The sequence below is a fragment of the Pseudopipra pipra genome, chromosome 8 (assembly GCF_036250125.1).
Source record: "Pseudopipra pipra isolate bDixPip1 chromosome 8, bDixPip1.hap1, whole genome shotgun sequence".
Classification (NCBI taxonomy): Eukaryota; Metazoa; Chordata; class Aves; order Passeriformes; family Pipridae; genus Pseudopipra; species Pseudopipra pipra.
Window position 1 is genome coordinate 33,847,928 of NC_087556.1, and position 22,412 is coordinate 33,870,339.

The 22,412-nt window shown below is 46.6% G+C and overlaps 2 protein-coding genes and 1 long non-coding RNA gene across 6 annotated transcripts in view; 2 read left to right on the forward strand and 1 right to left on the reverse strand.

Moving 5' to 3' along the window:
• The first annotated feature begins 294 nt into the window (after positions 1-294).
• On the forward strand, positions 295-9,152 carry EEF1AKMT2 (EEF1A lysine methyltransferase 2). 3 transcript variants are annotated; one of them, XM_064663569.1, is made up of 7 exons: positions 295-523; positions 1,380-1,445; positions 1,974-2,088; positions 2,662-2,773; positions 5,243-5,350; positions 6,209-6,425; positions 7,197-9,152. In XM_064663569.1, the coding sequence occupies exons 1-7, from the start codon at positions 310-312 to the stop codon at positions 7,322-7,324; spliced, it is 960 nt and encodes a 319-aa protein (XP_064519639.1). In that variant the 5' UTR covers positions 295-309; the 3' UTR covers positions 7,325-9,152. The 3 variants fall into 3 exon arrangements, with proteins under 3 accessions (XP_064519639.1, XP_064519640.1, XP_064519641.1); XM_064663570.1 differs by lacking the exon at positions 2,662-2,773 and having other exon boundaries at positions 1,958-2,088; XM_064663571.1 differs by lacking the exon at positions 2,662-2,773 and having other exon boundaries at positions 414-523.
• LOC135418320 (uncharacterized) lies at positions 8,922-16,558 on the reverse strand. Its single transcript, XR_010432391.1, has 2 exons — positions 16,092-16,558; positions 8,922-9,678 (listed from the first exon to the last, which is right to left on the reverse strand). It is a non-coding gene; the product is annotated as an uncharacterized LOC135418320 (long non-coding RNA).
• Positions 16,559-16,616: 58 nt separating this feature from the next.
• FAM53B (family with sequence similarity 53 member B) overlaps positions 16,617-22,412 on the forward strand; it is a 47,166-nt gene continuing 41,370 nt past the window's right edge. For both annotated transcript variants that reach the window (XM_064663567.1, XM_064663568.1), the window contains exon 1: positions 16,617-16,762. The gene's annotated coding sequence lies outside the window, so the exon portion shown is untranslated. The remainder of the gene's footprint in view (positions 16,763-22,412) is intronic.

The following is a 22,412-nucleotide window of genomic DNA, read 5'->3' on the forward strand; positions in this document are numbered from 1 at the left end:
TCTGCAGCGGTGCCGTTCATCACTCCTATTTTTCACTTAACACACCTCGCAAAAAAAAAAAAAAAAAAAAAAAAAAAAAAAAGCCTTGTAAAAGCAGCCACGTTTGTGAAATTTGAAATTAATAAATATTGAAAAGCATAACCCCTTCTTTTAAATATTGCGCTGATTTTCATAGAATCCCAGGACGGTCTGGATTGGAAGGGACCTCAAAGATCATTTACGTCCACCCCCCTGCCACGGGCAGGGACACCTTCCACTATCCCATGTCGCTCCAAGCGCCGTCCAGCCTGGCCTCGGACACTCCCGGGGATGGGATTTGAGGGGATCGCACCGCGCACACCCCGCAGGGGTCACACAAACCCCCCGATTCGGGGCGGGCCGATCCCCCCTCACGGCGGCACCACCGAGCGGCTCCGCCCGCCCAGAGCGTCCCCGCGCTCCGCCCGCCCCGCTCGGCGGTTCCGGGCATGGCGGGGCCCGCGGAGCAGCCCTTCGTGCCCTCGGTGCTGGGCACCCGGGAGCAGTGAGTGCCGGGGCAGGGACGGGCAGGGGAGCCAGGCGTGAGCCCCAGGGGCGGGACGGGGCGCGGAGCGACCCGCGCTGTGGGAGGTGTCCCTGCCCGCGGCGGGGGGAGCTGCAGTAAGGGACCGTCCAGGTCCCTTCCGGCGCGAACCGTTCTGTGCTTCGTGTATTATTTTATTTATACAGTCCGTAATTATGTAAAGTGGCGCTGATACACAGAAACAGCATTCTCGCCCTTTCGTGAAATCATGGAATGGTTTGGGTTGTGGAAGGGACCCTTAAGACCATCTCGTTCCACCCCCTGCCATGGGCACGGACACCTTCCATATATCCCAGATTGCTCCAAACCCCGTCCAACCTGGTCTTGGACACTTCCAGGGGTGAGACAGCCAAAGCTTCTCTGCGAAATCCATTCCAGCCCCTCACCACTCTCACAGGGAAGAATTCCTTCCCCACATCCTCTGCTCTCTGGCAGTGGGAAGCACTTATCCTGTCCCTCCATCCCTTATCCAAAGTCCCTCTCCAGTTCTCTTGGAGGCCCTTTAGATACTGAGAGGGGCTCTCAGGTCTCCCTGGAGCCTTCTCTTCTCCAAGTGAACACTCCGAGCTCTCCCAGCCTGGCTCCAGAGCAGAGGGGCTCCAGCCCTCGGAGCATCCCTGTGGCCTCCTCTGGACTTGCTCCCACAGTTTAATGTTCTTCCTGTGCTGGGGAGCAGTATCTCACCACTCTCACAGTAAAGGATTTCTCCCTAATATCTGGCCTAAATTTCCCCTCTTTCACTTTTTCTTCCCCTCACTCTTTAAGTATTTCCCAGTATTAACTGCAATATCCTCTCTTTTATTCCCCCCTACTCCAGCTGGGATGCTGCATATGAGAGAGAACTGCAAACTTTTCAAGACATTGGAGATGCCGGGGAAATCTGGTAAATAAAATAACTCCTACAGAGTGTTTCTGTTGTTTCTTGATCAAAACAGACATTGCAGAAACACAGTCAGCAATCCGGTGGGTTGCTGACAAAAGGATGGAGAGTTTTAACATTGAAGCCACCAGTTCCTCTCTTGCTCAGTTTTGCAAAGCAAGTTTCTCAGTTGCACTTGGACAAAGTGTCATGACACAGAAATTGAGCTGGTAGCTGAGGTGTACGTCACTAAAAAATTTGCTTTTTATCCCTGAGCTCAGGTTTAGCTACACAAGCTGCCCTTGCTGCTCCCTTTTTTAATATGTGGGTGATATCACCTCCCAAAGTTGGGTTTTCAGTGAATCTTAAGGCCATGGGATTAATTTTATTTTGAGAAGAGCAAACATGAACTGTGAGCTGTGGCAGTTGTTACTTCAGTAACACTAAGAGGGGCTTTGCAAAAGCTGGAGGGAGCGAGTGATGACATAAATTTGCTGTACCTTATGTAGATTTTTTTGCTGTTTTAATTCCCTGAGCCCTCGTTTTACACAGGTTTGGAGAGGAAAGCATGGTGCGCATCATCAGGTGGCTGGAAAAACACGGCGTCCCCCTGGACAGCTCTGTGCTCGACATTGGAACTGGGAACGGTGTTTTACTGGTTGAATTGGTTGGTGTATTGCAAAGTTTGTGTATTTTTTATACAGAATCAGAGCTCCAAACAGAGCAGTTAAAATCCAGTTCTCACAAGTGACAGTAATAATCCTCGTGAGCTGTGGGCTGTGTGAAAGACACAGAGAGTCAATACTTCAGGTTCCAAAATTTACAGTATTTCTTGAAACCAGTCAGCATGAGCATCCCTTATTTTAACTTTACCTTTGTTTCCCTACACTTAAAACTGCATTTCTTCCCATTGTTGTGTAAACTCCTCCAGAGAAGGGAATTAAGTTGATTAATGCACGAAGTACCCTCATGTGCAAAAGCAGACCCTTTGTCTGCATTCAGTTCTGATAATAAAACTCATTACTGATGTGAAAAAGTGGGTCAAACCAAGGGCTTCTAGGTAAATTACTTACAGAGTGACACTACTTTTCAAGAAGTGTCCATTTCTGTCAGAGTGAAAACTCTGGTCAGATATGTTCTGAGGTGTTACAATGTTGTTTTACAGTGATACAAGATGTTTAGGAGTCCCAGGGTTTTTTTCCTGGTTTTAATTGATTTTTTTTTTTGTGTAATACTGTAGGGCAGTTGATAAAGGAAGGGACTGTCATACTTGCACAGCTTCTATTGTTCTGCATTCTCCATTGGCTCCATTAGTTACTGTAGGAATTGAAAGGGCTGGAAGTCAAAGTCAGGTTTGTAATGGAAATTTTTTCAACATGGACATTGATTTTAGAACACGGGGACTGGCTGCTACACCACAGCACAGGGGAAGTTATGTCATCAAAAACAGAAACTGCCCATCTCATTAAGGGAAATTAGCCTAATAATGGTGATTACTAAGTGCAATACTAGCCAGCTCTATCATCATTGAAATATCCAACAGAAGTTTTATAGTGACCCCACTTACAAATAGGAAACTGATTTTCATACTGTAATGGGAAAATGACAGCCTGATAGCTTTTAAAAACTATTAAACTGCTGTAAAAGCACCCTCTTTCCTTACATTAAGCACCTCAGAGTACTGTGGTTGCTTTTGTAGGGAATTTTCAGTCCAGTTCTCATTTGAAAAATTACTTCAAAAATTATATTGTTTAGTTTTGCTAAATAATTCAGGATCTCACTTGCTTAGTTCATTTAAAAGATTTTTTTTTTTTTTTAATGCCAGGCCTTGAAAATCAGGTTGGGATTCTTCTGAAAATCAAGTTGGGATTCTTTTGGCAAGAACAGCAGCTACTGTAGGACTGTTCTACCACTGGAGCTGGACTCCATAATGGGATAGAAATGGCAATACTGGAAAAGACTCAGCCATGGAAGACATTAGTAGCACCTCTCTAAAAGGGAACTGCTTGAGACTACCTAAGTACCACATAAATAGGAGCCCTTTTTATATGTGAAGTAGACCATGGTCCTACCCCTGTTAACTTCAAGGATGTGATAGGCTGGATTGAAGGCATAATTCTTTCTCCTCTTCTAAGGAAATGTTGCTGCCACACAAAGCTCTGATCTTCTCTTATTTTTATGAGTATTGTGGCAGCCAGCAATATTGAAAACATTGAAAAGCTTCTCTGGAGCGAAGGATGTTCACCCACGTTGGGGTGTCTGTCTGGCAGCAGCAGAGGCCCAAGCACAGGGCAGAGCTGATACCATTGCAAACTACCTTCTACTCTTTAATCTGCCTCTCCAAGAAGCATCAGAAGAGTGCCATAAATACCACCTTCAGGGCAGGAGTCCAGCTGCAGGATGGCACGTGAGGGAAGGATCCCTTCCTGTCACAGTCAGGCCCTACAGGTTTAGCAGCATTTAGTGTTGTTTATCTCTAACCTTTCCTTCTCTGCCCTGGAGACTATAGGAGTGAATGGGAACTCCCTGCAGTGACTCAAGCCCTTCCTTTCCAAACAGAGGAGCTGTTGTGGGAACTACTCTTCCACCCCCAAGCCTTCAGCACAGGCATCTGAGGAAGCCTGCTTTGCTCTGGGGAGGAACGTGGGCAGGAGCCTGAGCAATAAGCTGTTCTCCATCACATGCAAACAACACTGTCTTTGTGTTGAGCTGCAATTAGCCCTCAGTTCAGAACAGCTGGTTAGCACTGAGCTCACAGGCCTGAGGGGCTGCTGGAAGGAGGAAGGACTGTTGTGAAAACTCCTCATAGTTTTCCTCGCTGTTGAGGTGTCAGCCTTTGGAACAAGTAGACACGCAGCTGGTTGCTTAATGCCAGTTAAGGTCCATGTGTTTTTCCATATTAAAAGAAAGGAAAGCCTCCTCCCTCTCTGTGCTGTGACAGCCTGCAGCTGGCCATAGGATTGGAGCTCTTGCTGTTAGGTTTGGGTTTAGACAGGCCGACTCACACACGTGATGTCCCGAGCTGGTCCCTTCAGCTTCTACCTCGGAGTGCAGAGATGTGTCCCTGTTCCCCTCCCACGTGCCCAGCTCCACCTGGGTGCCCACCTGCTTTGCCAAAGGGTTGCTGGGGCCTCACTGCCCGAGTTCCCTGAGCTGGGTTATCGTTATCTCCTCCAAACTTAGATTAACAAAGTCTCTGTATGCTCTTTTATGTCATGCATAACCTGCCTGAAAATTGCTGATACAGAGACCTTGCAGCATGCAAATAGTTTTATTCAAATAGGCATTTAGCATGAATAATTAGAGAAATGTATGATTTTGCAGTGGATTTGTGTAGTAGTGTAATGTATTAGGTGGTTTGGCTCTTACAGTTTGGGTTATAAACCAAATAATTGCTCAATCTCAAATGTTATGTGTCAGAGAGTATTTTTTTCCTCATTTTGAAGCATCTGGCATTGTCACATGTTCTCATCACTGAAAATTCCTGTTTTCTAGCTTACTTTTGGTGCAGATAAGAGAGCCTGTTCCCCTCCAGGGTGTTACTTTTCACAGTTCTGCTCGGTTTTCCACTTGACATAAAACAGCTTTCAGTCAGCAGTTCTTTTGGTGAGGTATTTAGGCAGAGTGGACTTACTTCAACTCATTCCTCGAGCTACTTAGCTCTTGTAAAGGTAACAGGTATAAAAATGAGTAAAAGCTGGGTTGTTTTTTTTTTCCTGTCAGTAAGAGGAGGAGAGATGAGATGGATTATAGATAGGGAGTATACTCGCTGGATGAAAAAATCACTAGTGCACTAATTAAGATTCTCTGATTCTGTCTAGGCAAAGTCTGGCTACGTGAATCTCACAGGGATTGACTACTCTCCTTCTGCAATACAGCTTTCAGAAAAAGTAAGAGAGAAAGAAGGGATGTCTAACATTAAATTAAAGGTAAGTCTTGAGAGAAAGTTTATTGAGGAAATAGAGAGTAATTGAACCCGAGATTAAGTGACCTAATTGATATTCAGACGTGCTCGGGGTACTAAACAAATGATGTCTTTTGACATTCGTTTGTGAAAGAACTCTAACCTAATAAATCTCTGTTTACAAGAAGGGTTTTGGTCTTTATTTTTGTTTTCTGTTTGTAGCAGTCATTAGGGCTAACAAGATTTCTCTGCTTGGAGCAGGAGCAGAAGAGTGGTTCACCCTTTGGGAGTTCTATATTTTAGCTGCCACATTCTGAATTTCAGATTTGAGATAGAGGAAGAAATCCTTAAATGATAGATCCCTATCAGTAGCTGTGCAGCAGGAAGTTTGAGAGCACTTGCTGGAGCAGGGGTAGCACCAGATGACCTCCAAAGGTCCCTTCCAGCCTCAGCCATCCCATGATTCTGTGACTGCCTGTAATTCTGAGCTCTCTGTCTGCTGTGCTGTTTTATCCTCCAGCTCTGTACCTGTGTGATGGTTCTGTTCTTGTGTCAGTTGTAAAATCTCTTTGTGGCAGGCACAGTCTGTTCTTCTGCATTTGTGCAGTGCCTGGCACGTGCCAGGGATCAAAGTACAAATTATGATTTATAGACTGAACTCCAAGTGTGTTAGTTTGAGCTTTAGATTACAGCAAATAGATCATCACATAACGCACAGAGAAGAAAGGAGCTTCCATAGCATTGAAAAGGCTGTGAGTTACCCCTTCCCAAGCACAGCTATTGTCAAGTTTGAAACGTTGTGTTTTAAAGTCTTGCTTCGCGTTAAAGTTTCAGGAGCTGCTGAGCAGAAGATTGTTTTCACAGCTGTAGACTTCTGGTTTAGGTAGAAGACTTCCTGGCCCCATCAGCTGAACTGTCAGGCTTTGACATTTGTATTGACAAGGGGACTTTTGATGCCATAAGCCTCAATCCCGACGACGCGGCGGGGAAGCGGCAGCAGTACGTGAGATCCCTGTGCAGGGCGTTGAAACCACAGGGATTTTTCCTCATCACATCTTGCAACTGGACCAAGGAGGAGCTGCTGAACGAGTTCAGAGAAGGTAAGCAGCTAAACAGAACCCTCTGCCAGCTGAGGGTTGTTGAAGGATGGGATGAGTGAATTTTAATGTCCGTGTTAGCATATTGACTTTCCCAGATCAGGATTAGAGAAGGTAAAGAGATTAGTAAACGCTTCAGCCTGTCTTCCCTCTGTTTTCCTCTGGAATTGCATCTCCTGTGTTTGCCAGTGCCAAGGTGCCACAGGAGGACGGGTTCTGTTACACTTTGGAGGTTGGGGCTCTCAGTGTAATTACACTGGGAAAATGTGTATCCAGATGATACTTTTTTTCTTTGAGTCCTTTATACCATACTGAAGTCACCCTTCTGATTGCTTTGGGATTGGGGTAACATTGTTACCCATGTTTAGAGGAACTGGCAAGTCTGTGACCTTTTGTGTCACCTCCTCAGCTGCTCTTCTGATCCATCATAGAGTTTTTTTACATGCCAGTCACCTCCTGAATCTCCTACCTGAGACTTGAAACTCAGCGTGGATCTGAAACAACCAGCCCTTGTGAGGAACTGAAATTACTGGCAAGTTCTCATCTTTTCTGCCATTAATCTGTGTGAGTCAGCCAGCTGAGGTTTTTATTATCCATGGAAGAGGTTCAGCTGTATAAAGCAGTGGTGCAGTGCAACGATACAATCCTATAAACTCACAGATTAACTGACTTGCAAGTTTTCCAGACAAATAAAGAATGGTTTGCAAAGGGTTATCCAAGAGGCGAATAAAACGACTTCCTTCTAATAAAAGCATTTTAATTTCTGTCTGGCAGGATTTGAAATTCTGGAGGAGCTGCCAACACCCAAGTTTTGCTTTGGAGGAAGAATTGGAAACAGTGTAACAGCATTGGTTTTCCAAAGGAAAAAAACGAGGCCATCCATCTTGGACAAATTAGATTAGATGAGAAAAGTCTGAACTTTAAACCTGACAGAAAACCTCAGACACGTGTGTAAATAAATGCTTTTTGAGTGCACAGTAAAATACTCTGTATGGAACTCCAAGGGGCTATAAAACATTGCCCTAGAAACATTTCAGCTTTGCATAACTTGCCCATAAATTTTGTCCTTGCTACAACCTCACTTGTTTTAGGGAAGCTGCATGTTTGGGAGTGAGAGGGAAATAAGACATTCTACATACAGGTTACAAATCTAACTGAAGGATGTTTGTGTTTGGAACATAAAGGTTATCTGGTATTTAATTTTAGTGTTGGTAATCAGTGACCAATAGAGGCAAAGGTATTCTACAGAGCAAAAATCTCATTTCTCTGTTGTGCACTGGAATAGGGAACAAGCTTTTGCTATTTAAGTGCTTTAATATTAATTAAATTTCATATTAATTAAGGCACTTATATTAATACGTATTAATATTAATTAATTAAAATCCTTAATTTTTTTTCTTTGGTGAATGTGAATGTAGCTGTTAAGGAGGGAAATTAATACAACAACCACAGCACTTGCAAAAAAACGTCTAGTCAGTGCTTTAAATGCAGATTTTCAGAGGTTCTCATACTCAGCGTGGTTCTGTCTCCACTGAAGTAGCTCAGCTTTTTTCTCACAGAGGGAGTGTCTTTGAAGGCCTCCCTTGCCTGAGTGTGTTCATGCCTGGTCAGTTATTTTCCCTGGTCTCATAAATACATAAAGGTGGGATGTTACAGTCTTGCATTCTCACTGGTGAGTGACATGTGCCTCCTTCATGATTAATTTTCTATATAGTAATGTCTTAAGAGCCACAATGACCTTAGCTTTTCTGGTGAATTTCTCAGGACAGATTTTAGCTGCATAAATCCAAAAGAATTCAAAGCATAACTATCCATTCCTTGTTCATCTTTTTTAATATAATTTTTAAACTTCTGTGTGTGATTTTTTTGCCTAATTTCTTTGCCTTTATTTCTTCTGCTGTTTTGTATTCTCTGAATATTAGTGTTGCTTGAAAGGCAGGAAGATGAGATTTCTTCATCCCTTGACAAACCCATTCGCAGGTGACAATAAACTTGTTCTTTCAAAAATCAAGGAGGCCCTGTTGGGCAATCAGGTTTTGTTTCACAGGCAAGGTCATGTTTGCTTATCAGGGAATTGCTTCTCCTAGTTTCCACAGTTCTCCTTGTTCCCAGGGTTCAGGAGATCTTTAAGGGTCAATAAATGCATCTAGTCCTTTCCCAGGACAGGAATTAAGGCATTATTTGCACAGTGGTGAGTCCTCCCTCTGTGATCCAATTGTCGATATCCTCAAGGTGGGAATCCCAATTCCACATCTTTTTGTGAAATGGGATATATTCCATTGGAAGAATGGTTTATCAGCAGTGGTGGGCAGATGTAGTCCCTGTGAACAGTTCTTTGCATATTTGGTCAGGCCTGAGTTCCTAACTCAAATGTCAAAACCAAGGGCTTGTTACCATTTGGGTAACTATTGTAGTCCTGTGTGTTGTCTCTGCCCAGCAGCCAACTGGAATGATAGGAAATGTAACAGGGAATCCAGACAGAGGGGTTTTTTGGTGGGGTGGTACAAAGGATTCAAAGTACACTCCTGATAACACCCTCAGTAAAAAGCCTGTGACATTTTTGTAGCTGATTTGGCATCAGGTAGAGCTAATGCAAGGAAATTTTAATTGTCAAGGACTCTGGCAGGATGTGTTTAGGGCATCTGTTTTATTCCCATTTGTAATTTTTGCTAATGAAGGCATGATGTGTGTTTAATCATGGAATGAAAGTAAAATCCTGGCTGTCTTGGATTTTCTTTTAATCAATTAGTTGGAATTTGACCATTGATTCACACTCCATAAGAAATGTAAAATTAAGGACAAGTATTGTTTTTCCTCTTCATGGGATTGATTATTACTTTTTCTTCTCCAGGTAGTATTTTTATACAATTCATAAAGCAAAAAATAAGCTCCCAAAAATTGCTTGAAACTAAGGATTTCTGCATCTCATCTGTAGTTTGCATATTCCTTCTCAGACCCAAGCACTCTCAGGTCTCACTGGAGAGTAGAAAAATGCTTGTAAAACGTGTTTTAGGAGATTTATTTTAAGGCAACAATAACCAAAGACTTACTCTTTAAAATCTGCTCTGTTGGAAACCTGTATTTTGTGGATAATGGAGTCTAGATAGCAGCTCAAATAGGGACTTAAGCAATGAGGTTTTTTTGGCTACTAGGATTTGGAAATGACACGTCCTTGATTTGGGGCAGTTCATCTTGCCAGGAGGTTCTTGATGGAGGCGTGATCTCTAAATGTTGATGCATTTCAGTGAAAAAACAGCTGAAAAAGAGGCAGAGGAATAAGCAGTGGGTTAGGAGGGGTGAATATTTGCTGGAGGTTTGGGGAGTGCTTCGTGATGGTTCCTGAAGGCTGGAATCTTCATGACTACACAGCTGCGTGACTCTTGGTTTCAGCTGCAACGCCGGGACTACAGGAGAATAAATGCGGCATTTAAAACGCATTTTCCTCCTATTGTTTCGCTATCTGAAAACTCTGTATGTGATTTCACTGTCAAATATGAGGTTTGTGGGTAGTAAAACTAACATCTGCCATGGATCTCGGAGGTGGTTGAGCCTACAGGCTTTTCCTGCAGGACCGAGTTTAGGCTGGATGACGCTGCGGAGCTGGCAAACCTTTCTGATGGAGTTTTGCATAAAACGTGGGCAGAACAGAAAGGGTTTGTGTTCCCTTGTTCATTGAGAGTGTGCTGAAGGATGGAATGCTCTCAGGACTGACCTTTTATTCCAGAGAGATGGGAGATGGCTTTTAGTGCCTAAGCTCAAAGAAGCAGCACCTCCACCAACATCTGTGCTTGGTGCAGCTCAGACATCTGATACCCAGCTCCTACTGCCAAGCAAACTGTTCAGGGATTTCTCTTTTAGGCATTTACTGGGAGAGGCCATTGTGTTTGTTGTGGGGCTTGTACTACTGAAAGAGCTTGGAGCATTTTACCCTGGAATTTTATGGGGTGTATCACAAAAGTGAATTGTCAGCATGAAATACCTGAGAGAGGTGACCAAGCCATATTAATGAAATAATTATTGATCTGAGATGTCTGATCTAGGAGAATTTCTACACATGGGGCTCTGCTAGAGTGTGAAGTAAATGAATTCTCGAGACAAAAAGCCTTTGCCTTTTCAGCATCACAGTACTTTCTTGAAGTAAATAACTCTTCTAATCATGTTTATACAAATTAAGGAGTGAGAAATGCCAGACATGAAAATCGTGACACAACTCAATGAACAGAGAAAATTCAGATGGAAGGTTAATATTCCCTTACTCCTTGACTTCCCTTTTGTTGACCAGCTTGTTATTTATAAGAGAGGATGTTCATTTAAACGGTCCTTAAGGAGCAGGAACAGTCCTAGAATGCCAGAATGGTTCGGGTAGGAAGGGACCTTCAAGACCATCTCGTTCTAATCCTCTGCCATGGCCAGACACACCTTCCACTGTTCCAGGTTGTTCCAAACCTTGTGCAGCCTGGCCTGCGGTCCTGTTCATCAACTGTTTTGTAAATGGGTTTTTTTGTTGTTTTTTTGGAGGCTTATAAGATATAGAATTAATATTGTGTTCTTGAAACTAAGTATAATTTTGTGATGTAACTTGAAGAATTTCTGAGAGCTACATTTCTTCTTTTTTAAGAGCTGTTGGGTTACATCAGAAACACCAACAGAATTATGGCAGCTGCTTTTGCAGACGGGGCCAGCAATGATGAAGCAAGTAATTACAGGCTCTCTGTCCCATCAGGAGAATATTTCTTCAAATCATTATTGAGAGCATCAGATTGAAATAACTGTTTGCATTATGGGCTCACCTTCTCAAATTTAAATCTGGTGTTGCAACACCATTTCTGAAATCTGGGAATAGCCAGCTGCCTTGATTGTATCGTAGGATTTGGGGTATTTAACACCTACAGCAAAAGGAGGCTTAGCTTTTTTTTTTTACTTTGTACTTTTCTAAAAAGGAGCCTTCAGGTATTTGGGATTTTAAACCTGCTGTTGCTGTTTATAGGAGAGCTCGTTAGACCTGAGCGAAGAAGTGCATGTCCCACCACACAGGTCTCAGGTGTGAGTCTCTGGAGAGAAAACAATGCTCTCTCATATCATTTGTATCGAAATTATTTCAGTTCTGCAGACATTTCTGGTGCAGACTCTGACATCTGTGAGCCTGAACGGGTAAACAAGGGGATGAACAGCAATCCCTCCCTTAGAACGACTGGGTTTGTAGCCAGGTGTGCGGGGTGAAGCCAAGTGTGCAAGGAAGAACAGACAGATACTTGGGAAGCTCCAAAGCTGAGCTGACACAGCTTCTTTGGAGTTCTTTTATGTCAGGACGAGTTCTTGAATAGCTTTTCTGGTACATTAGGCACAGCATGCTTTTCTCCATCACTGACACTGGCTTCCATGTATTTCCACATTCCAGGAATGCACTGGCAGCACTGAAGCCATTGTAAGGAAAATCTGCATGTATATGTACTCTGCTGTGTCTGTTCTACTGTGTTCCAGGGCGCCTGGTATAAGGCTGCCAAATTTTATGTTATTTCATACCAGACAAAAATCTTTAAGTGTGGTATTTAGCAACATACAGCAAAATTTTCAGTGTTTTGGCACTGGGATTGCTTTCCTGATCTTGGCATGCCGAAAGGTAAAGAACACAGCTTGCTACAACAATAACTGCTCTATTTTATAGGCCCTCTAAGCATTTTAACGGATCGAATCGTCTCCTGTAAAATATGTGGAGAGCACTTAAGAAATAATTGGACCAGGGCTCTGCATTGCCATACGGAGCTCTGCCTTTGCATTCCTGTTGCTCCCTGCCTTTTCTGGGATAAGAGGAGGGGGAGACTGCCCTTCACAGTGTTACCTGATCCAGGGATGAAGGGGTGCTACGGATGCCTTGGAGGGGATGGCTCTATCCTGTGCCTTGGCTGGAAGTACGTTGAGCATGACCCAACCCTTGTGGGTAGCAGCAAAATTGAGGAGCAATTAATGGCTACCAAGGGCTTTCAGTGAAAGGGGATGAGGTGTTATAGCCTCGAGACAAAGGAGGAAAAGGAACGATGGCGTGTTTTGTTTAACACAAGCAAGGGAAAAGCCGACCTGCGGCTTAATTTCAATTTGTTAGGGAACAGTATAGCTTGAAATGAGCCCATTTTTATGTTACTGGAAATTAAACTGAGTGCTGTCAGGCAAACCAATTGCTGCCAGGTAGCATTATAAATCCTGGATAATCACAAATGCATAAGCCCATGCTGGAGAGCCAGAGCTAATAAACACCAGTGAGGGAGCAGAAACAAACCTCAGCACAGTCCCTGCAGCAGCCAGGTATTCATGGACAGCATCACATGTCAAGCTGAGGTGGGAAGAGTGTGCATACAGTGAGAAATCTGAACTGCTGGTGGGGTCGAGAACTGAGATTTGAGCAGAAGGATCTAGGCTCTTTCACGCCAATTTGTGGTGTTAATTAGCCTCTCCGGCTACTCCTGAACTCCATGGGTGCTTATCCAAGGTAGGGTGCTGCTTTGGGGCATGTCTGCAGCTGCCTTGAGCTTTGTGAATGATGGACAAGTAACTCTGGGCTTATCTTAGGTGAATGCAGACACAAACATGGTTGACAAAGTGATAAGCACATTCAGGCAAGAGAGAGGTTCACACATGTCTTTCATGGTCTGTTTATTTTATCCATCAGCTGTTTCCATTGCACCTCGTGTGGGGGCAGCCTGGAGCTCAGCAGTCATGCCCTCTGCCAAGGTGGGAAGGGAGGCAGCAAACACAAAGCTGTTGCATGTGCAGCAAATAACCTGACATTAGATAGGATTTTTAACTTTGGTGGAAATCTCATTGTATGCCAAATGTAGTTAGAACTGCACTCCTCATTACAAACCTCTGCACAGCAGTGGTTCAGTTGTTTAGGTATCAGGTCTCAGCTGGTATCAGTTGTTTAGCAATTCAGTACTTTCTGACCCAGAGCACATCAATCATATTACGGAGATGTGTTTGTTCTCTGGGTGTGAAATACTTGTTTAAAAGTACTTGTGCTTGCTGTTATTTAGATTTTGTGAGTTTCAGGAGTTCCCCTGTGGCCTCTGAAGTTGATCTCCTTTTTGTGCTCTTGGAGACCTTTGGTGGAGCCAAGATGTCCCTGCGAGTACGTGGTACCCAGCACAGCTGGATGGCTGGGACATCATCTGACTGGGACACTCCGACTCTCTGGCCTTGGGCAAGTTCCTTACCTGTATTCCTTGTCTAGCAGGAGAGGCAGAAGGATAAACCCACAAATAACTGGGATTGCTCCAGTGCTTAGGACAGTGCAGAGTTGTAGGTCATGGTGAAAGGGACACTTCTGAAATTATTAGTAAACTTGGTGCATATGACTCGAATAACAATGAACTGGAGCAGACAGTGAAGCATTGGAAAGGCTACATGGAAAGCAGGCTGCAATCCTGTGAGCTGGCAGTGAAGGAAATGATGTTTATCCACAGGGCTTAGCACTGCTACATCGACAGTCTTAATGACTTGGACCCCAGAATCATTTCAGAAGGACCGTGGAGATCATTAGATTTTTCCCTATCCACAGTTTCCATCTCCCATCAGGAAGGCTCCTAGTCAGTGGGTAACAAAAGTGCTGACATCCAAGACAAAAACACAAATTAAATCAGCTCAAGAGTTGAACTGAATGATTTTTCTGTCCACGACAACTAAACTCTCTTGGCCAGTTCTTTAAAGCTTGAAAATTATTTCTGTCTTTTCCCCTTCTGACAAAATCTTCTGCACTGCCCAGAGCAGGGAACTATGGGCAGCCTTTACATTTCAACAACATTACTGCAAATACTATCTGTGGAAAACAGGTTTGTGCTTCAGCAATAGGCTTTCACGTGTGCTGGGAATGCTCCACAGCCAGCTCATCTGTTGGATGAGAGGCAGAAAATGCTGGGTTTGGAGCGAGCTGCAGGAGCAGACAGAAAGCAACTTTCTGCTTGAGTCTTGGAGCCCAAGGCTGCCACGGGAATGGATTCAATTACACTCTGAGCTTTATTGCTGAAATATTCCACTGGGAAGCCATAAAAAAACATTTTCAAACTTGATTCCCTAAGTTCTGGAAAAGGAGTTAGCAAGTGTTTTATTGCTACCAGCCTCAACACGTGATAAGAAAAGCAAATACTGAGTGGGATGGAGGAGCTTGATGCAAAAGCCCCTTCACATCATCAAACCCTTCTCCCTGTTCGTTGCCCACTCAAACCAGCCACTCCTAATTTTATGTGTACTGAGTACGGAGCCACTTTTGTTGAGATCAGTCCTCGCTGTGTTGGTGGGAGCTGCTCCCTCGTTAAATTTCCACCCGCTGCTTCTGCTTACTTACCTCTTTCTTCTTAATTACATTAAACACTAACTGATAGTCTTCCTCAACAGTTATTTGGTGTCCTGGGCTGTGCAGCAGCAAGGCAGGACACCCAGAGCACTGCTGAGTTACCCAGCCAGAGCCTCCCTTGCTGTTCCTGCCCTTACTTGTCCCCACATGCCATCCCCAGCGGTGTGCCCGGCCATCCAGGCGGGCGGATGAAATTCAGCCCCAGATTCATTCCTGATGACATCTGTGTTGTCTGCTCACATATGTTTAAGATTAATGTTTAGGCTCTGTTTTGTAATGAGTTCTAAATCTTCCTTTTAGCTGTCATGTAGTTTCCTTGTTCGCTAATTACGCCCGCCCTCGGGAGGAGCCCACGTGCTGTGTGCGGTGCAGCTTGGGTGGATGGAAAATGTTATTGTCAGAGCACATCGCTCCTAAAGGCCATCTCCCACGTGAGACCAAGCAGATGTGCCTCTGAATGCTGCTGGAGGACCCATGGCCACCTTCACTCCTGCAGTATTTTGCTCAGCTTGTTCTGTCAAATCACAGCCCCCTCCCAAAATACACGCTGGAAAAAAAATTCCTGCTGAGAAGACTTGGGGGTGCTGGTGAATGAGAGGCTGGACATGACCTGGCATGAAAGGTCGTGCAGCCCAGAGAGACAACCATGACCTGGGCTTCATCACAGGCAGCATGGGCAGCAAGTCAAGGGAGATGATTCTTCCCCCCTATTCCACTCTGGTGAGCCCTCACCCTGGAGTAGTGCAACCAGCTCCGGGGGTCCCAGCACAGGAAGGACATGGACCTGTAGGAGTGAGTCCAGAGGAGGCCACAGAACTGCTCTGAAGGCTGGAGCACTTCTGCTATGGAGACAGGCTGGAAGAGCTGGAGTTGTTCAGGCTGGAGAAGAAAGGGCTCCAGGGATACCACAGAGCCCCTTCCAGTGTCTAAAGTGGCTCCAAGAAAGTTGGAGAGGGACTTTGGGCAAGGATCTGGAGTGACAGGACAAGGGGGAATGACCCCAAACTGAAAAACAGTAGGTTTAGACTGGTTATTGGGAAGGAATTCTTGGCTGTGAGGGTGGTGAGGCCCTGGCACAGGTTGCCCAGAGAAGCTGTGGCTGCTGCATCCGTGGAAGTTTTCAAGGTCAGGTTGGATGGGGCTTGGAGCAACCTGGGCTAGTGGAAGGTGTCCCTGCCCATGGCAGGGGGGTGGAACTAGATCGTCTTTAAAGGTCCCTTCCAACCCAAACCATTCCATTATTCTATGAAAAATGGAGAAAAATTAAGGAGTGGGATTTTTTTTACTGAATCCCACCCATGGGTGCAGCGGTGGATGGTGAGTACCTGTGATGTGCCAAAACTTCAGCGCTACTTCCCATTGCGGGGATCGGACCCTTCCTTTCGTGGCTGATGGAGCCCAGCTCTTCTTCACCACCTCCTCCTCCTCCCCGGGCCGGCCGTGCCACCAGGAGTCACTCTCGGCCTCCGAACGAGCCGCGGAGCCCCACGCGAGCCGCACCCGCGGCATCCCGGGCTGCGGGGCCGTGTGCGGGCAGTGATGCCGCGGGAGCGCTGCCAGCGCCAGCCGGGGGACCCCGTCGTGCGGAGCCTGATGGCCGCACGGAATCCCCCTTTTTTATCATTTTTGGACTTTTTCCTCCCCCCACACGCTCTTTCCGGCCATGTTTAACCCCTGGGATGCCCATTCGGGGCGGCAGCCGGGGGGGTCTCCCCCGCCTTCCCTCGCACCGAGCGCTCCGGTGCGCGGGTCCCCGGGGCGGGCGCTCCGCAGGTGCGGGCCGGGCTCTGACCGCGCTGGCTCCGCTCAGGAAGTGACAAGAGCATTTCCTCCTCCTCCTCCTCCTCCTCCTCCTCCTCCTCCTCCTCGCCGCTCCCTCCCTCCGCCCGCCCCGCCCGCAGCAAGGCGGCGGCGGCGGCGGCAGCGGAGCGCGGTCGGAGCGGCGCCCAGAGCCGGCCCGGCCGGGCCGCGCCGCCGCCACCACGGGAAGCGCCCGGTAAGCGATGCCCGGAGCCGAGCGGGGTCGTGCCGTCCCTGGGGGGTGTCGGGGAGGGGGTGGACAAAGGGCGACGGTGCGCCCTGCCCGGCTCGGGGCGCCGCGGAGGGGATGGGGGGAGGATACTGGTACCCCCCGCCGCTGCCACATCCCCGCGGAGCGGGCTGGGGGATGTCCAGCTTTGTGCCGTCAGGTCTCGCCCGCGCCGCGGTGAGCGGAGGGCACCGCGGAGACGCCGCCTGGGCGCCCGGAGGGAGCGCGGGGCAGTGGGGTGTGTGCCCGGAGCGGCCGGGCGGTGCGGGATGCTGAGCCCCGGCCGCCCGCCCGACGTGCGGGCAAGGGCGGCTCTCCGGAGTTCGGCGTGCGGGGAGCGAGCGCTTCTCTTCCCGTCGGATTCCTCTGCCTTTGCCACTGGAATTTCTTCCTGCAAGCGAATCAACACGTGCTTTCCTTTCTCTGGGTCGAGAGTGATGTTTAAGGGGGTTGAAACTCGGATGCCGAGTCTCGAGTTCTCACGGGGGGCTGCAGACCAGAGGAGCCGTTGTTGAGCATCCCTGCAGGGATGCTCTCCCAGGGTAATCGCACGCTCTTCCCACTGTGCCACGCTTCAGATTTCATTCTGGTACGTGCGAGGTGGCTCCCGGCAGCAAGGGAGAGGGGCAGGCCTGCCCCCCGGGTGGGGGGTCTCGAGCATCCAGGTCCACTGCGGTGGGACACGGCAGCTCCTTACTGTGTGAAGTGTCCTGGCAGTGGAGTTGTCCTAGAAAGTCCCTAAGTTTTGTTTCTCCATTCAGTGACGTCAGGTAGTTCAGGTTCTGTTGTACGTGAAGGTTTCGCGTACAGCTGGATGCAAAGATTTCACGAATAAGGATTTTTTCCTCAATAATTTTAATTTATTTGATACAGATTGAGTTTGTAGCAGCACGGTGCCTGTCACTGAGCAGTGCCACTGCCTCTCAGTGCCGTGCAGTCTCCACAGACGCTGGTGTACCTTGGCAGCTCATCCCCTCCTTAGGAAATCCTCTGGAGTAAAAAGTAAGCGTAATTTGTTATGAAATAGGCTGATAGACGAAACTTCAGTTCGCGATTGAAACCAGATGTGCATATTTTCCTTTTGAATCCTCAAGCAATAACGAAAGTCTATTTTGACAGATTAAAAACTACTTGCAAATTGCAGAGGTAGCAGTGCCTTGTGATAATCCAGTAAAAACACGGAGTGCTATGAGCATCTCTGCCCCGGGTCGGGTATCTCTGAGCACAGCAGATGCTGCTGAAATCACAAAGCCCAGATTCCCTTGGCCTGCCTCTGACATGGGCAGAAATGTTTACCAGAGCTTGACTGAGGGCTAGAAAAAGAAATAAAGAAACCCCAAAACAATGTAGATAATGTTTCTAGGGAAAATATTTGGGGTGGGTCATGAAACAGATTAATTAGTGTGATAGTAAAAAACCTGAATTTCAGAGCAGCTTGTTCTGTCCTTACCTGTTGCGGCTCAATGCAGGTTTGAAGAGAGTTTCTGACTTATTTCTTCTTTTCTGAAAGTCCTCATGAGCCTGAGAATGCTTGCGGTGGTGGGTGTGCTACACCACGGCTGGGTTCAGGGGTGCAGGATTAGGGCTGTTCACCCCGTGCTGGAGGCACTTTACTGGGAGAAGGATGCAGCCTCCTGGCTTTCACAAGCTGGGGGGCAGGGGGGGAAACCCAGCCAGAACAACCTGCCGTGGAATTGCTTCCTTCCGTCCACTTCAGAGGAGAGGAGGATGCCCCGCCGAGCACGGACACAGGGAGCACGGCCACGGACACAGGGAGAACGGCCACGCGTGCTGGTGGTTTTGCAGCTGAATCCCTGTCTCCAGACTTTCTCACTTCCAGCTTAAACCCAGAGCAGGGAGGGAAACTTTTGAGACTTCCAGCTCTCTGCAGGGCCAAGGTGTCCAGGAACCACATTGGTTATAGAAAGCAGATGGCCTTTTGCTGCAAATGCAAGACTTAGCATAGAAAATCTGGGCAAATCAGATAATTGATTTGTGTGAGTGAGATCCAGATTTTTGTATATGGAAATCAGGCAGACTGTGGGACAGAGCCAGCACCAATGTAGGCTAATTTTCAGGTATGGATACCTGCATAAATATATGCATATGCATAAATATGCAGACATGCAAATAGGCAAGCATATACCAATATAAATCCCCAAATATGCTTTGGTTAATTATATGCAATTAATATTTTTTCTAATATCAAATGCTTGCTTTATTTTTACCAAAAGTACAGGTAGAACGAGACATACAGCTTTTTGCCAGAACACCTGTGTTTCTGTGCAGAACAGGCACCATGGGCTGTGTCCTGATGGGATGGGGAGGGGGATGAGCTTTATGCAATTTGTCAGTTTATTATTTCTGGTTAAATTCTGATTTCTCAAATGGCAGCTGTGTGCTCTGAGACTGTGCTTCCTTCTTTCTTTCTTATGATACTGCATAGAGTTTTTCTTGATCATTGTTGGGATGGAGGCAGTTTGTACTTGCCTTGTAAAATCTCAGATGGAAAAGGGGACACCCCAAGTTGAAAGGGTGATTTTGGTTTTGTTCCCTTCCCCCTCCTGTATCACATGGTTTGTCAAGTGATGTTGCTGGGAAATATTCCTAATGAACATTAATCTGTGGCAGAGCAGACTTTGGACCAACTTTGGACTGGGACAGGGCAAGGTGCCAGAGATGCTCGGAGCTCTTTGGAGAGCTCAGGCTGGAGAGGCTGACTCTCCTTGCCACGTCCCAGGGGAGAGAGAGGGCAAGCAGAGCCTTGGTGTCAGGTCTGCACTCTTTCCTAGAGTGCAAATACCTTCAGAAAGACAGGCTTTATTCCCGTGGCTATGGGGGACCAGGCTAGCAGAGGAGCTGGGATGTTGCTTCTCTGTAGCTCCTCAAGCAAGTTCTCTTCTTGGCTGACTTTTTCTGCTCCTTTCTCCCCCAAAACGGGGAGGAGGAGGAAGAGGAAGCAAGCCTGCTGACTCGGGGAAACAGAACTAAAAAAAAAGGTCTGACGAGTGGCAGAGGGCTGCGACTGCCACTCTGTGACTGCCGTCGGTCTCACGTGCCCGCCCGGAGCGGGCGGTGAGGGCTGTGCCCGGCAGCCGCCGCTCGCCTTGCAGGGGTCCCCGCGGGGCTGTGCAAAAACACCACCGAAACAGCAGCTCCTCCAGCACGTCTGCTCCCCGGAGAGCTAAATATAAACTCACCAGCGAAGAGGAGGGAATTTTCCACCGTGCTACTCATCTGTGCCCACTGGGTCATGAAGCCTGGGGAAGCCCCTCTCCCTGCGTCTGCTCCTTGTTCCCTGCCAATCCAGCATGTGCCACCACTCTCTATAGGGATGAGACCTTCCATAAATTCCTTGAAAGCAGTCGGGGCACTGGCAGACCTGAGCCCTGGAGCTCTGGTTCTGCGCACGAGCCTCCCTGCGAGAAGTGGCCGTGCTTTAACTCTGAAAAAGGACTTTTCCAAGGTCATACTCCACACCCACAGTTGCAGCCTGGCTGCCCACGACCCAGCTATTTCTGTAGAGCAGCAATGCAGAACGTGGCTCTGGTACAGTGAACCAGAGAGCAGATCTGTGGACTGTTTTGTTTTTCCAAACTTTTCTGAGTTGGCTCTCTGTAGAGAGACAAAAATTCCCTAACAAGAGCCTGTTTCTAAAACATCACCAAGCTGGTGTGTCTCTGCTAGTACAGGCTGTGGATGTGTGAGTCTTTAGTGATCAACAGGTGAAGTAGGGATTGAAAAGTAAGAAGCGTCATCATGCAGTTAATTTACAACCAGAATTTCTCCTGGCTTCAGGTGGTTGATCCATGAGTTTTGAGGCCTATGGGATTTGATACATTGGATGTGTGAGATACCACATCTTACGGATCTGACATATGCTATGTAAGATAAATCAGATTTGATACGTTAGAAGTTTCTTTGAAATGCACAAAGGAGCAAACTGCATTACACTGACCTGGAGGAGCACCAAACCCTGTGTGAAGCATGGATGATCCCAACACTGCAGGTTGTGGGTCCCTGCATGGATGGGTGGGAGGTACCAGGTGAATTTGGCTCAGTAATCACTTCATTTGAGTAATATTTTAAGAACTGGTTGAGTGAGTGCAAAAACTCTGTTCTGGTGCATTGAGTTTCTATACCTCCCCCCTAAAAATGTACCCAAGGGAGACCTGGTCATGGTTTTTTGCTTTTAGAGGATTAAATATAGCAGCAGCATTGGTGTCACTCCTCTGTAGTCCATTTGAAACATCCCTTGGGCTACATCATTCCCTCTACTTGTGGCTCCTGGCCATAGGTTTTGCTTTCAGCAGCCAGAGCTCAGGGCTTGCGCTGTGCGGTAGGTGTGGGACTGTAGTGAAAGAGGAGTTTTACTTTGTGGCTGTTTTGTGCTTATATATCGTTACGTCTCCCAGGGTTTGTAAAAAATGGAATCTGGCAAGCTTTGATCCGGCAGCTGGAAAACCTGCTCTCCCTCTCTCTGCTCAAAACCAGCCCTCGAAAGGAAGGATCAGAAATCCTCTGGATGGCAGAGGAGAAGCGGGGTTTGGGGAGGTGGTGGTACAGAGGATGTGGCTCTCAAGGTGCATCAGCAGCTTCCTTTGGTTTCAGAGACTGGTCTGGACTGGGGGAGTTGAGAGACACCCCTCACCTTGCTCCTAAATCCGAGGGGATGAGTCAAAGCTTGTTATGCACTTACTTGTATTTAAGAATTTTCTTTTCTTGTGCTTTTTCCTTCCTGTTCCTCTGCCTCAGTTGCCCCAGTTGGACAAGTGCCGCCGTCACTATTCTGCACCACTGGGAAATGTTAGGGAAGGAAAATGGGATTAAGGCAGACAATGGATCTTGCCTGGTCAGGACAGCCTGGCAGCACAGTTAGGCCAGGTGATGGGGGCCATTTCTCATTTCAAGTGATGGGGGAAAGTCACAATAACAGTGAGTTTTGTGTTTCTGGGCTTGCCCTAATCTTACCGAAAACTTTCAGCCTCCTGGTGTGCTGGGAAATAGTTGTCAATGTTATAAAATTACTTCATGTATATATATTATTAACCCTGTTATCATCTGCTTTTTTTTTCGTCCCAGCTGTTACAAATGGATGTTGTATAATATATTTGAAAGGACAAGTTTTAATACTGTGAACTAGATGGCAAAAAGCTACAATTGTGTGCCAAAGCTGAAGAGCTGTTATAATTATGAAGATACAGAAAGCATTAAAAATATCCACATTTGGTTTTGTAGGCTCACTGTTAATTCAGAAAAACAGGTTACCCAGAGAAGCTGTGGCTACCTCATCCCTGGAACTGTTCAAGGCCAGGCTTGATGGGGCTCTGAGCAACCTGATCTAGTGGAAGGTGTCCCTGCCCTTGGCAGAGGATTGGAACTAGATGATTTTCAAGGTCCCTTCCCACCCAGGCCACTCTACGATTTTATTTTTATTGGAATATCAGTTGTGCTATAAATGAAATGCAATGCAATGGGATGGTACTTCTCAAAGTCAAAGCATCACGACTAATGAAGATTTACAGTTACCTAAAGCTTCATTTAGAAACTCTCACCCACATTTTCAGTTGCACACGGTTTACGTTGTTGGTAGAAATTATTTTTCCCATGGAGTTTT

Bases quoted from the DNA above. Each gene is read 5' to 3' on its own strand.
- EEF1AKMT2 (XM_064663569.1), top strand. From the start codon at position 310: ATGGGATTTGAGGGGATCGCACCGCGCACACCCCGCAGGGGTCACACA. The intron at 5,351-6,208 runs GTAAGTCTTGAG...CTTCTGGTTTAG, and splicing joins TGTCTAACATTAAATTAAAG to GTAGAAGACTTCCTGGCCCC. The intron at 6,426-7,196 runs GTAAGCAGCTAA...TCTGTCTGGCAG, and splicing joins GCTGAACGAGTTCAGAGAAG to GATTTGAAATTCTGGAGGAG.